Source organism: Sycon ciliatum, chromosome 7, assembly GCF_964019385.1.
Source record: "Sycon ciliatum chromosome 7, ocSycCili1.1, whole genome shotgun sequence".
In the NCBI taxonomy this organism is placed as follows: Eukaryota; Metazoa; Porifera; class Calcarea; order Leucosolenida; family Sycettidae; genus Sycon; species Sycon ciliatum.
The window spans coordinates 7,908,716-7,922,492 of NC_088649.1; the positions used below are offsets into that span (position 1 = coordinate 7,908,716).

General features: G+C 44.1%; 1 protein-coding gene across 1 annotated transcript; it reads right to left on the reverse strand.

Annotated features, from left to right (window-relative positions):
• Nucleotides 1-507: 507 nt before the first annotated feature.
• Nucleotides 508-4,230, reverse strand: LOC135820879 (zinc finger protein 23-like). The gene is made up of 3 exons (XM_065333925.1): nt 3,435-4,230; nt 2,768-2,916; nt 508-2,259 (listed from the first exon to the last, which is right to left on the reverse strand). The coding sequence occupies exons 1-3, from the start codon at nt 3,981-3,983 to the stop codon at nt 1,134-1,136; spliced, it is 1,824 nt and encodes a 607-aa protein (XP_065189997.1). The 5' UTR covers nt 3,984-4,230; the 3' UTR covers nt 508-1,133.
• Between the last annotated feature and the right edge of the window lie 9,547 nt (nt 4,231-13,777).

Here is a 13,777-nt window from a genome sequence, read left to right on the forward strand (position 1 = left end):
GTCGAGCTCATTGACTGTATAAGATCTGGTTACGTTGGTGGACAGTTATTCAGAACTCGTCACACAAATTCTGTCCTCCTTTTTTCACCATAATATAACTAGAGAGCGTGTGTGGTCAGGTGCGTGGGCAGGCGTGTGTTTACCGCAACATTGCCATGTGTGTCTTTACTACCATATTAATCAACCATAATATAACTAAATAAAATAAATCAATGTGTACGGACTTTTTGATATTGTCATCTACTGTCAGGGCTGAATTTTCATGCGAGGGGACTTGATCTTCTTAATATCCTGCTGTTTTGCAGAGCTGAAAGTATTTAGGTCTCTCTTCTAGAAGATCAAAGTGTCCACACTGCTCACCTTTGGAAGATGTTGAGTCACCTCCACCATTACACTGCGCTCTTTAGCCGACTAGACCTGTCGCACCCTTTAATAATAGCTCACTGTTGGGACTCTGAATAGGAACGTTAACCGGTTCGTGGGAAAAACAGGTAGTACACGTGGTAAAGCGAGCTTTCGAAAGTGTTTTCGAAGGATTTGTACGAGACCGAAATTGGAGAGCATAATTATTATGATGAACAAAGAACTCTACAAAGCGATTGCGTGGATCACTTCATTCACAAAACCCGATGTATGATAGCTGTGTGCAGCGATGTGTTAAGTTCTGCTAATTTGACGGTGACGAGACGTAAGCTAGAAACAAAGGCTTTTTTGTAATGTAAACACAAGTTGTCCTCCTTGTAGAAGGATGGTCATAAGATGGGATGTTGCTACAGGCAAAGGTGTAATTTGTATTACAGGGCAAACAAGGAGATGTACACAAGCCTAGTAAGATAGGCAACGGTTGGTCGTCATTATTATGAATGTGTTCGTGTGGTGTACACTTTCAACAAGTAAACTATGCACCTAAATTGTGGCCTGCTAGCTTTCACATCTGTATGTGAGCGCACGCTCATATAAATGTGTGCGCTACTTGCTTTAGCAATACATGTATGCATTTTGTCTTCCGTATTCGTTCGAGCATGAGGACACGACATTGGGAGTTCCCTGAATGACCTTTTTCTCGAGTATTCACGTTCTTGATGAGGTCGATTTATTCATCTGTTGCGATACGATCTACGCGACTTTCACCACTATGAACGATCCAGTGTGTGCATGCGTTCATGAGACTGTAGAGTTGATAGCTGCGTGAACGACGCTCCACATGTCTTGCATCTGTAAGGTCCATCTCTAGTATGAATACGTTCATGAACCCGAAGATGTGAGCACTGCTTGAATGATGATTCACATGTGTCGCACTTGTAAGGCCTCTCCCCTGTGTGAATACGTGTGTGGCAACGTAGTTCGGAAGATGTCTTGAACGATGCGTTACATGTCTCGCACGAGTAAGGCCTTTCACCTGTGTGAGTACGTTCATGTCGACGTAGAGGAGATGATGCCGTGAACGATGCTTGACAAACCTTGCACGTGAATGGTTTCTCACCGGTATGAATACGTCGGTGTACTAGTAAACTACTTGAATGAGAGAAGTACTTGCTGCATACATCACACTTGAATGTTCGCTCTCGTGTATGAACACGCTCATGCTCACGAAGTCCGGTTCCCTTACAAAACTCTCTCGGGCAATACCGACACTTCAGTAACGTTTTAGACATAGAACACGTCTCTTGATCTGGAACCGTAGTGGCAGCCGGAGACCCTACAGGATCATGTCGGATATAATGTCCCCGTCCTACTTGCCTCCTATTCTCATCCACTTCCTTAGCCGTATCTTTATTTCGGTTTTCAGAAATTCCCTCACCTTCAAACGGAATTCTGGCTAAAGATGCAATCTTTGGCGGTTTCAGCAGCGGTTGTCCAGGCTGTACTCGACGAGCATTGCCAAGACACGTTGAAGATGAGTCTCCTCCGTCTCTAATCATACCAGATATACCCGATGTTGCCTCCTTCTTCACTTCCTCGTGGGCGTTGCGAAGAATAATCGTGTTTGTTGATGATGTCCCATCATACGGGTTCACTGTTGCAGCAGCATCCCTGGCAGTGGAGACATTCCATGCCGCCATATCAGCCACAACCTCTGCAGCAAGACTATGTTCATCTTGGTATTGGTACCTGCTACATGTATTATGTGCAGCAGGTTGGTCTTCGTTGAGGTAGATGCTCAACTCTCTGATTTTGTCTTCGCTCCACAGCATATCAACATCATTGGATACAACATCGGTCCAAAGATCCTTCTGCTGATCGCTGATCTGCGTACCGCTGTGGAACGAAACAAACGTAAACAATAGTACTGCTGTTGTTCAATTTTAACGGACTCTACGCACATAGATGGGGCAAAGCATTACGGTTATGCAATTGGAAAAACCATTGAATACGACTAGCTAGTACAAAATACCAAGTATTCCAACCTTACACGATTGAACAACAGTATGGGTACGGGTCATGATTAACATTCCAACCCTATTTTTTAGCAAGAAACTGCAATAATCAGACAGGCCCTAAAATACCTGGGAGTGATCACTCGAGTACTTGTCACGAGTGACAATCAACCACATGCTTAGCCAAAAAGTTCAACAATTATACACATCATTGACATGGAAATCAACCGTCACCGACCTAACATCTACCATATAAACGAAACTTAATTAACACCCTTACACCCAAAACCATATCTATAGCAACATACAACAACATTCCATATTTCAGAATACAGTCGAGTTAGGGCAATTAGAACAATTGACAGATCAGCAATTTAGTTCCGACTTACATCGCTTCCTGAGCAGGTCCTTTTTGGAGTGAAGCTTCCGGAGGAACTCCTAAACCAGGGAAACTTCCAACTGTGCGAACAGATGGCATTGGCGTCGCGGAATTGCATGGCGAGGTATCTACTCCGCCTATACCACGCAACGTCGGAATCTGCATTTGTACACAATGTGAAAGCGTGCGTTTTTTGATGACCATTTTTATTATCACATGTATCCTTCACTGATGTCACTGTGAGTCACATCTTGGTTGTTCAATAAAAGCACATAATTATATTATGTGTTTCATGGTCCATTGCTACAACGATGGATCCTGTTGAGTGGCATACGAAAACTTGTTCGAATCGTTCTTCATTTTCACTATTGCACATTCTTCTAACATTGATAGTGCACAATATTTCCAACGATTTATACAGTTTCCATAAAGTGTGCCCAGGTCCGTTCAGCTTGTTCTCTTCACAGTTTGTTCATTGACGCCCATAGTTAATTGATGTATAACACCGAGGAATCCGCGAGGTGGGTGTGAGGATCAAACCCTCTTCCTATTTTGTTATAACACACACTCTAGGTGTTATGACTGCTGTGTGAAGACTATCTCCCCTGCCCCCCCCCCCAACCCCTCAACTGAATTGAGTTGCATGTGTTTGGAACATCGTTATAGACAATACATACTGCCTTCACATAGTGTCCACGTCCTTGTGTAGAATCACAAACTGTCCGAGTAGAAGCGGACCTTGAAATGTCCTCCACATAGTGTCCACGCCCTTGTCCAGAATCACACACTGTCCGAGTAGAAGCGGGCCTTGAAATGTCCTTCACATAGTGTCCACGTCCATGTCCAAGGTCACTAAATGTCCGAGTAGAAGCGGACCTTGAAATGTCCTTTGAGCAGTAGTCTTCGGGAGTCGTGTATTCGTCACCAGCCGTCAAGAATTCGTCCCCAGACAGTCTCTGTGTATGTCTTTCTCGGGAAACTCCGGCACTTGTTTGGACACGAGACTGAGTTTGCGGAGGATTGAGGGCGGTAGTCTGCACTGTTTGTTCCATTGTAGCCGCGTTCCTCGCTTTCTGCTCGTTGATACTATACTCGTATAGTCGTTCCTCGCCAAGGCAAATAGATATCGCTCGATCGATATTTTCTTGGCTCCAGCTATTATGCTCATCTTTGGCTACATTTTCTTGATCACTGCGTTGGGAATCGCTGTTTTCCCGGTGTTCCATAGCACTTTGCCCGTATAATTGAATCCCGAGAGGAAACTTATTCGGGTTGTCGAATATGAAGAGAACCACACTTCTAAAGAAACTGGCTGGCAGCTGAACACACAAACATGAAACTATAAACTTCAACACTCAACTCTGGCCAGACTATCATAATGAGCACGGTATATAATTCATAGAGATATAACTATGTCATTCAGACTATAATGCGGAAACTGGGAACGTTTCACCGTCAATTAGTATTTTCTTCGATAAATGAGTTGCATCAATCTTCACCGTGTTTAAATCATTATCTTACGTGATATATTACGTTTCGTAGGGTTGAGGAGTTTAGCACGCCATTGTTTAAAGTGCAACATCTCACGAGAAACAAGACAAATTATCGAACTTTGATAAGCAGTTCCAGTTGTTGTACATACTGATATGAGCAGACAACGGAATGTTTGAAGCAGACCACAAGAGTGCTAAAATATAAAGATAAGAATTTTATTTCCTAGATGAGGTGCCAGCCACACAAAATTCCCCAAGAAGAGATATTGTTCGCGAAGTAACATGCTGATATTTTTGGGGTCTCGTGCTCGTCCTTTTTGTGATCTGAGTTGCTGGAGTTCGCAGTAGGTAGCGAGGTGTGGATTGGCCTCAGGGCCTGTGAGAAGCGAGTGAACGTCCTGCAAAAATTGTCTCTAAAAGATCGATACTCTAATCAGTGGCAACGCAGGGCCGTTTGACCGCGCAGAGTGTGATCTCAGCCCGACTCCCTCGACCTGGCAAGAAGTATATTTGAAATTCAGCTCGTAATGAAAATTCTATTCCTAGCACTCGGATGACAACGCTCCAATCCTCCAATAATGTGTCGAGATCATCACGTTACCTGGACGCAGCAAAACAGACTTTTATCACAGCATGTGTTTATGTAATAGTGTGTGATATCAAACATGCATGGACGTGATCCATACAGTTCTCCATTATCACTTCACGATAAGCACTGCGCGATTATTGTAGACAGCGCCAGTATATCTTCGAAGCCCCCTTGGATTGCGCTTATAATAGTGACTGGACTTCTACCAAAGACTGCGTTTGTAATATAAATAATACGGTATAGATCAGATGGATGTGGAGATGTTATGTATCATTGAAATCAACAATATTCCCTTGGTCTATGTTGCCCCTGCAACACAATAATCCACATCCTTGCCGGCAACATACAATCACAGTTGGCATCCTAAAATATGCACGAAACAAAAGACCAACTTACGAGATACATGAGATAGCCGTCAATGTACGTCTTTACCCAACGGGTCCCTCTTTAGTGAGAGCACATGAAAAGCACGTCTATCCCCATATCGTGAAGTCTAGTGTATCATGCCGGATCATTGGTCACTCAGGCAACATAACATCATCATATATCATAGCATTGTGAAAATCCTGATGCTAATCAACCTGATTTTCCAGATTGTGATTCCGTTCGTGATTGCTTATCAACTCGATAGCATCTGTCGATCTGCATGTAACGCGGTGGTCGGCGCAAGGCGAGTTCCAGGGACGCAAACATATCGATCACACACATGTTGTTGTTCTGCACTTGTGCAGAGCTACCTTGCTGCTCCTCTATGAATGGCCATCGTTTTCTTGGATGTAGCCATGACTCTATGTGGAGGTGATGTGAATAATATTCAGGTGGGGTAATGTTGGCATGGCGGTGGTTTGTTCTTAGCACCATTGTGTACTCTGTACCAGCACTCGTTTTTGGACACAAAAATATCATTCGTATTTTTGGCCCATTTCGAGGTGGTCTAAAAGTCCCAAAGTGTTCGTCAGTTGTGCAACAAATCCTTTTGCATAGTTGTTGTGGACATCAAAAGAAAACATACTTGCATCATTCGAGCAAAAGAGAAGAGGTGGCCCCTGCCCAGCACTCCTGGCTTTCACATACCTGCTCTCTTGAAAAGCGGGATTTCGGAAGTGTTCTGGAATGATTTTTTTGTTACTAGAATTGGAAACTACATGAACACAGAATTCTACAAAAACGTTTGCGTGGAAGAATTGATTCACAGAGCATGATAAAGGATAGATGTGTACAGCAATGTAGTATGTACTGCTACGTGGACACTGACGAGACGAAAGCTAGAAACAAAGGTGTTTGTAAAGAAAAACAAATTGTCCTACTTGCGGCAAGACTCAGACTCGAATGAATGAGCCAGCCGCTCATTGCCGACATTTGCGCCAAGTCTTCTTCACGCATCCTCGTGTTACCCTTCTGCAAGCTCACCTCCTGCTGCAGTAAAGAAGTACCATGACCGTCTGTGTGCTGCATACAGCAAAGTGCAGTTCTGCATAAAGGAGACCAATGAGGAGATCGAATAAATAAACTACATAGAGTTCAGCAGTTCAGCATAAAGGTGGTCAATTTGCAAGATTCGCACTTTCTCTTCATTAGTCTCCTCTATGCAGAACTGCACTTTGCTGTAAGCAGCACACAGACAGTCATGGTACTTCTTCCCTGCAGCAGGAAGTGAGCTTGCTCTGCCCCTATGCTGCAGATCCACGGTAGGAAAATCAGTAGCCAAACTAGATTAGGCAACAGGTGCTTCAAGTAGTAGCGCAAGCTAGAGGGATCAACTACCGTACTGGCAATATATGTTGCCGCAGTGAGGCCATGAAGCGTCACATTGGCACATGTTTGCCGCACGCAGGGTGTTACATGCAAAGTCGCATAGGAGCCGTTACACAGGTTTCTATATTGCCGCAGTCCTTTTTTGCTATTGCCGCATCACTTTTTTTGAATGAACAACAACTGCTTCTCCTCTGATGAGTTCCCCGTTATTATCTCTATGGAACGAAACAAGACTTGTCAGGAGTACTACTACTTGCTTTCGTGGAGTGTGGCTGGTGAACTGTTCGTGCTGTGATCTGCAAGCGCCGTATGGTCTCGTCGTGTCAAAATGAAAAACCTACTACTACTGTATTTGACGGACCTATTGAAGATGGCACAAAGAATTCTATAAACAGTTCCGCATCCAAAAAATAGAATGGCCAAAGCTACACGAACCCTGAACCTGCAGTCCCCAACACTTGACAGAACTGTATCAAGTATGATCCGTGCCATTCCTCTGCTCTGCCTGTTAAAAAACATATGAGATATCGCATACTAGTACATAAGTGAAACGTCACTGCATATTGCCGTAGCATTTTTAGCAATTTAGTAGCAGCACACTGCATGTGCTTGCCACATCAGACCAGATTACTATGTGCTACTTCGAAGTATAACAGTACCTGGTGGCATACTTGCTGTCTGACACGTAGCTCGCCTAGTTGCAGTAGTAGTGGAATCTATTCTCGAAGCTATACAAAATTGTGTGTGTGTGTGTGTATATGTGTGTATGTCTGTGCCAGCTAGTTCGGTTGGTGGGTACACTTATGCCAGATAGTGTTAGGCCTGTTGCCAACGGGCTCGGCTGATTGAAGGTGTATTGTTGTACCTACCACCTTTGTTGGTTTCAGGGTTCATATACTTTCTGTTTGAAGTATACATACCTGTTAACCATGGACTGCTTCTGGCTAGACTAACTCTTGTGTAATCAATGGTGCTAGTGAAGCTTGTATCAGATCCACTCTGATTTAGCCACCCACACTAGTACCAAGTATTACCTTCACTGGGGGCAGGGGTACCTGCAGTTGGATCCCGGGACGGATACCCTGATGCCGTCAATCCTTTTTCTGCACCTTGTCCTCACCCACTTACTGAGGTGTGGTGAGCCCATAAGTGGGATCATTTCAAGTCCACCCTAGTTTGGGGATTTCAGGGGGTGTCGGCCGTAGGGTGGTTCAATGGCCAATTGAGTCATCTTTCCAAGATTCCTTTGGAGTCTCTCTCCCCTCTCCCGGGGAGACCCACGTGACCAGTTTTGGCAGTGAGCAACAAGTACAAGTACAAGTGTATGTCTGGGTGTGTGGGGGTGTGCGTGGGTGTCTATGAGAAAACACGTGGGGCTTTGCGTGAATTTAGCACCACATTGTCTTCTTTGAATAATTGTTGTGTTATCATTATCTTTATGAATCTAGCACGTCACGGTCGGTGCGATGTAGCACATCATAGCATCACAAATTGCATATAACTGTTCCTTTGCAAACTTGCACACTTTTGCATACCTGATGAGGGCAATTTTGCCGAAACTTTTCCAAACTTCATCGCGCAACACAAACCGGCGATGGCGCCTCCTTCTATACTTGAAGTACATGTGAGCGACATTCAAATATTGGTTTCAACGGCAGGACTATGACATAAAAGCAACTTGGTAGAATTTGTATGTTACCGAAGGATATCTACAGGGAATGCATGGAGAGCGGTAGTGTGGGTTCGAATCCCATATTATGGGTGGAAATTAAAAAAAGAAGTAAAGAAAACAATGTCTAACGTTTTAACGTCCAATTATTTTTTGTTATTTGAAAAAACCGTTATCGCTATATTTCTGTGCAAAGATATTCATACAGATGGGTGGCCAGGTAGCCATCGTTAAACTTTCTGCAAGCTATCATGGCAAAATTACAAAAACGTTAAACTTTTTGGTCTTTAGACTTTCCGGTTTTACAGTATAGAAACTCGGGCTTTGATCCAATAGTAAAAGAGAAATAGACCGATAAGTCACTTATCCCGTACCGTTCGACATTCTTTGTTGCCGAGATACATAGCTCGTGCACACCTTCGTGGCGCATCCCTTGGAACTTTCCGCATCTGAGCCTTCCAAGTTGGAAGGTTGTTGGTTGGAGCTTTGTAGATGTAATGAAGTTGAAGACACCACAGCAGCTGTATTTATGGTTGATAAATATGGTGGTAAAGACACACCTGGCATTATGGCGGGTGTGTCTTTGCCACCATATTTATCAATCTTTATTCCCGTAGCTATGCAGAAGACGTTACTTCAGTAACGTCTGGCGCTAGCCAGGGTCCACACAGCTTTAATTCCCGTAGCTATGCAGAAGACGTTACTTCAGTAACGTCTGGCGCTAGCCAGGGTCCACACAGCTTTAATTTGGTGTTTGTTTGTTTGTGTGTTTGTGTCACGCCTGGCGCTATCCCGTATCTGTCCCGTACCGTACCGTACCAGGGTCCACACAGCTTTAATTCCCGTAGCTATGCAGAAGACGTTACTTCAGTAACGTCTGGCGCTAGCCAGGGTCCACACAGCTTTAATTTGGTGTTTGTTTGTTTGTTTGTTTGTTTGTGTCACGGCTGGAGCTATCCCGTATCTGTCCCGTATCTGCCCCGTATCTGTGACTACAAAGGCTCTACAGGATTTTACATAACAGCTGTCCACAATATTTGCGGGCTCCTGTATCTGTCCCGTACCGTAACAATATTCGTCGTATTATGTATACGACTCCTTGATGTAGAGGGAGATTTGGAAAGAAATAGGGAGACGAGGAGGAAATTAAATTAGAATAGACGCCGAATAGGTGATAGGATGCGTCACCATAAACATACTTTGGAAGAGAGATCCCATCGTCTCCAAAATAAGCGTGAACGAGCGATTCAGCGCCGGTCACAGGAAACGTCGGAAGAGAGATCCCGTCCACTCCAGAACGCCCGTGATCGGCAGAGTCCGCCGGTCCCAGGCAACGTCAGGACAGACATCCCGTTGAGTCCAGAACGCCCGTGATCGGCAGAGTCAGCGCCGGTCCCAGTAAACGTCAGGACAGACATCCCGTCGACGTGCCGAAAAACTAAATCTGCACCCTCTTTTGCCGTCGGACAGGATACGTATTATAGGAGACTGTAAAGTTATGTAATGTCCAAATTTCGACATGAGCAGCAGGTCACTCGCGTTGATTTTTCGACGTGCGAGCCAAATAACGCGAGCTGAACTTTCGCGTCGCAGACATCCCGTCGACGCGCAGAAAAACTAAATCTGCAGCCTCTTTTGCCGTCGGACAGGATACGTATTATAGGAGGCTGTAAAGTTATGTAATGTGCTCCACAAGCAACCAAGCATTCGGCGAATTCATTGGCTCAACAGGTCAATGTACATGTATTACTACAAAAAGGCCAGAAAATCCGATTACTGTATTAAAATTCAACTAATTTTCGCTGGCGATTTAATTTCGCTGATTTCGCCGCTTGGTACCAACCGGCCAAAGTAAATCGCAGGCCAAAGTTTGTCATATAGGCAAATGATGCATGATTGAGCAATGGATGCATGAGAGAGCAAAAATACCGATCGGTTTCAAATTTCACGTGAAATTGCGCGTCACGTCGGAAATAACGTGCATTTCTCATCGGCCAAAATTTGTTGATTTACAGTATAAGGAGATAAAAAGAAAAGAAGGAACAAACCAAAAGTAGATGATTATTAGAGAAATAACAATCCGCAATAAATTCTGCAAATACTTTTGCTTAACTCATAATATTGAAACCGATTGAAACAAAAATGCCAGTAAAACCCAAGTTATGTTTGTGAGACCCCGTGGGTGTCTGGATGGACCATCTGAAGTGAAGTGTGGTACCACAGTGCTTGATGTTACTCCAGTCACGAAGTATCTCGGTGTCATGCTTGATGACCAACTGTCCTGGAAGCCCCAAGTGGACTTTATTGCCAGCAAGACTGCTACTACAATCGGGCAGCTCTGGCGCCATGGACGGTGCCTTTCACTCAATGCCCGCCGGGCCTGGTACATGAGTATGATCCAGTCTGTTCTCTGCTATGCCTCAAACTGTTTCTTTCCTGCTCTATCCAAACTGCTGCTACATCGACTGCTACGCATTGCTAAGTCTGGCATACGAGCCATCTTCCAACTCCCCAGAAGGACCCCCACTGCTCCCCTATTTGCCAGACTATCAATGCCTCAGCTCCACCAGCTGTACGTGCAACGTCTGCTTCTCTTCGTCTTCCGCTGCCTTCATGGCAGAGCCAGCTCACTGTTCCAATCCTACTACTCCCTCATTGCCACGGATGTGGACAGAAGTTGTGTCACGCGTGGTCAGGTCAGCCAGCTGCTCAGAGTGCCGTTCCTACCTGGTCCCTCAGGCCGTAGCTCTATCGCCTTTGTTGGCAGTACCACATGGAACTCTCTCCCTGCTGATATTCGCGCTTGCGACGTACGCCACACGTTTCAAGCATTGCTGTCTGGCTATGACCTCATCTCCCTCGTCAACTAGCTCTCCGATGTTGTGCCAACTATGTCTTCTTCACAGATTCTGCCTGAACAGATGCTCATCAATTATGTTCTTGTCCTCTATCCTAGTCCAAATCCTGCCTTGCCCATGCATGACTCTCATGAAATGCCCGTACTAAATAGTCTATAGAACAAGAATATTGTATATAATACTTCTCTCATCAACTATGATAATACCCATTTCATACCCCCCCTTCATAAAATTAATACCTACTGTTTTCTTTCCTTTCATTTCATCTTCTTTTCCGTTCCTTTCTTCTTCATACACATTTTAAACATTTTCATCATATTGTGAGAGCCGTGGGCCAACAGCCCCGGTGAGAAGGCAGTCTTGCCTGTTCATATGGTGAAGTAAAATAAAGAAACAACAACAAACAACAAACGTTTTTGCAAGACAGTGATGTGGCCAATCAACGGAAAAAGACATTTCCATCAGTTCTTATAACATGTACGATGAGCTAGGCAAAAAGGCATAAAAGCATAGCGTAGGGCCCTGAGCTTCCAAGCTCTCTCGTTTGGTATTTGTTTGTTTGTGTGTTTGTTTGTTTGTTTGTGTCACGCCTGGCGCTATCCCGTATCTGACGGCAAAAAATCATAGGGATGTTATACATTTTTCAATTCTCCTATTTTTTCAGGCATATCCTGGGATTCGAACCCGCACTATCGCCCTACATGCATTCCCCCATACACTTCGCATTCATATTCATTCTTCCAAGTTGCTTCACGTTATGATCTTGCGTTTGAAAGCCCTATTTGAATATTGGGGGCAGCTGTATGTGGCCAGCTGTATTTGATGGTACGGTACGGGAGACGGTGTCGTATTACCCTCGATCGTACCTCTCCCGTACCTATCCCTTCCGTACCGTACCATCAAATACGGCTGGCCACAATGCATATTCAAATAGGGCTTTCAAATGCAAGATCATAATGTGAAGCAACTTGGAAGAATTAGTATGTATGCGAAGTGTATCGGGGGATGCATGCAGGGCGCGATAGCGCGGGTTCGAATTATTATTATTATTATTATTATATTTTCTTATTTTAAAGAGTCGGCGTGGAGAAAGCAATTTTATTAGTGCAATTAGGAGTATAATCGATGCAGACATGGCCAGACAACAACGAGTTCATGGAATTTTTAAGGATTTTTATGTTATTCAAAATCGATTTTCGTGTTCCGCTCATCAGTGAATAGTATCGGAACTGAGGGTACTGTGTACAAAAATAGAACATTTTATAACAGCATAATTAATTAAAAGTGTGAACAACAAAGGAAGTGCTACAGCATTACATAATAGGTGTCAAACATAGTGCTAACGTATATAACTGAGTGCAGCCAAAAAGCAAAAAGTCAGCTGTATTTTGTCACTTGTTATCACGTCCAGATTGTCTTAGTGTGTAAGATGATTCTCACTTTTCTGTTTTGTGCCGTGCAAGTTATGTTAAGCAGTTGAAGGTTCTGGAAGCTGTATGTATTCGTGTGCATAATCCTGTTCTTTGTAAACAAAAGAAGCATGTAGTCGCGCTAAAGTTGTTCTCGTAGCTGGTTATCAGATGTAAATGTTGTGTCATGTTGCACTGTATCACCTCTTGCTTTGTGGCTGCACTCAGTTATATACGTTAGCACTATGTTTGACACCTATTATGTAATGCTGTAGCACTTCCTTTGTTGTTCACACTTTTAATTAATTATGCTGTTATAAAATGTTCTATTTTTGTACACAGTACCCTCAGTTCCGATACTATTTTCTTATTTTGTTAGGGATTTCCCAACAGGCAATGTTGCCTTTTTACTGGGAACCCTAAATGAGACTTTGTGTGAGCGCGAAACAAAGCAGGCGACTCGGCCAGGCGACAAGATGGAGGCAGCGCATTCCATCTGTCGGCACCAAGATACGCAATGGAATGGAAACCATACCGGGAGTGGCAGGCAGGCAAGACAAGAGCAGCTGTAGCTTGGCCCCGGGTTGTGGCAGCAGAATGTGGGCCAGTGCAGCGGGGAGTGAATTGGAGGCTGAGAAGTGGGCTAGATAAACCATGCAGACAGCGAAAGACAAAGACGTATTGCTTGAAATTTAAGCGTTGCTCTAGTGTGTAGATCTTGGTGTAAGCGTACAGTGTCTCAGTGGGAGTTCTGCGGTCAAGGGCAAATATTCTTTTAAGACTAGTACGGCTGGCTGTGATCAGCTGGTTGTATGAACGGTGAGATAGACAGTTAATGTAGGCAGAGCTAGCATACTCAAGGGTGGATTGAATAATAGATAGATAGAAAAGACGACGCGCTCTGTGGTTCAGGAATCCCAGGTTATGTCTTAAAAAAAGGAATTTTTTAAAGACCGGGGCATGCATGCAGGGCGCGATAGTGCGGGTTCGAATCCCAGGTTATGTCTTAAAAAAAAGGAATTTTTAAAGAATTTATAACATCCCTATGCTTTTTTTTGTCTAGGTCATCAAGGCAAAAAAGCATAGCGTAGGGCCCTGACCTTCCAAGCTCTCTCGTAGATGTTTTAGAACTAGGTGTGAGGTCGTCGATCAGGTCATGGAATGTCTCAATATCCTGTTCAGTTTTGCGCCTTGTTGTCGCACTACCGGTATCTGACTCTATAATGGTCACCTTGGTGGACTGTTAG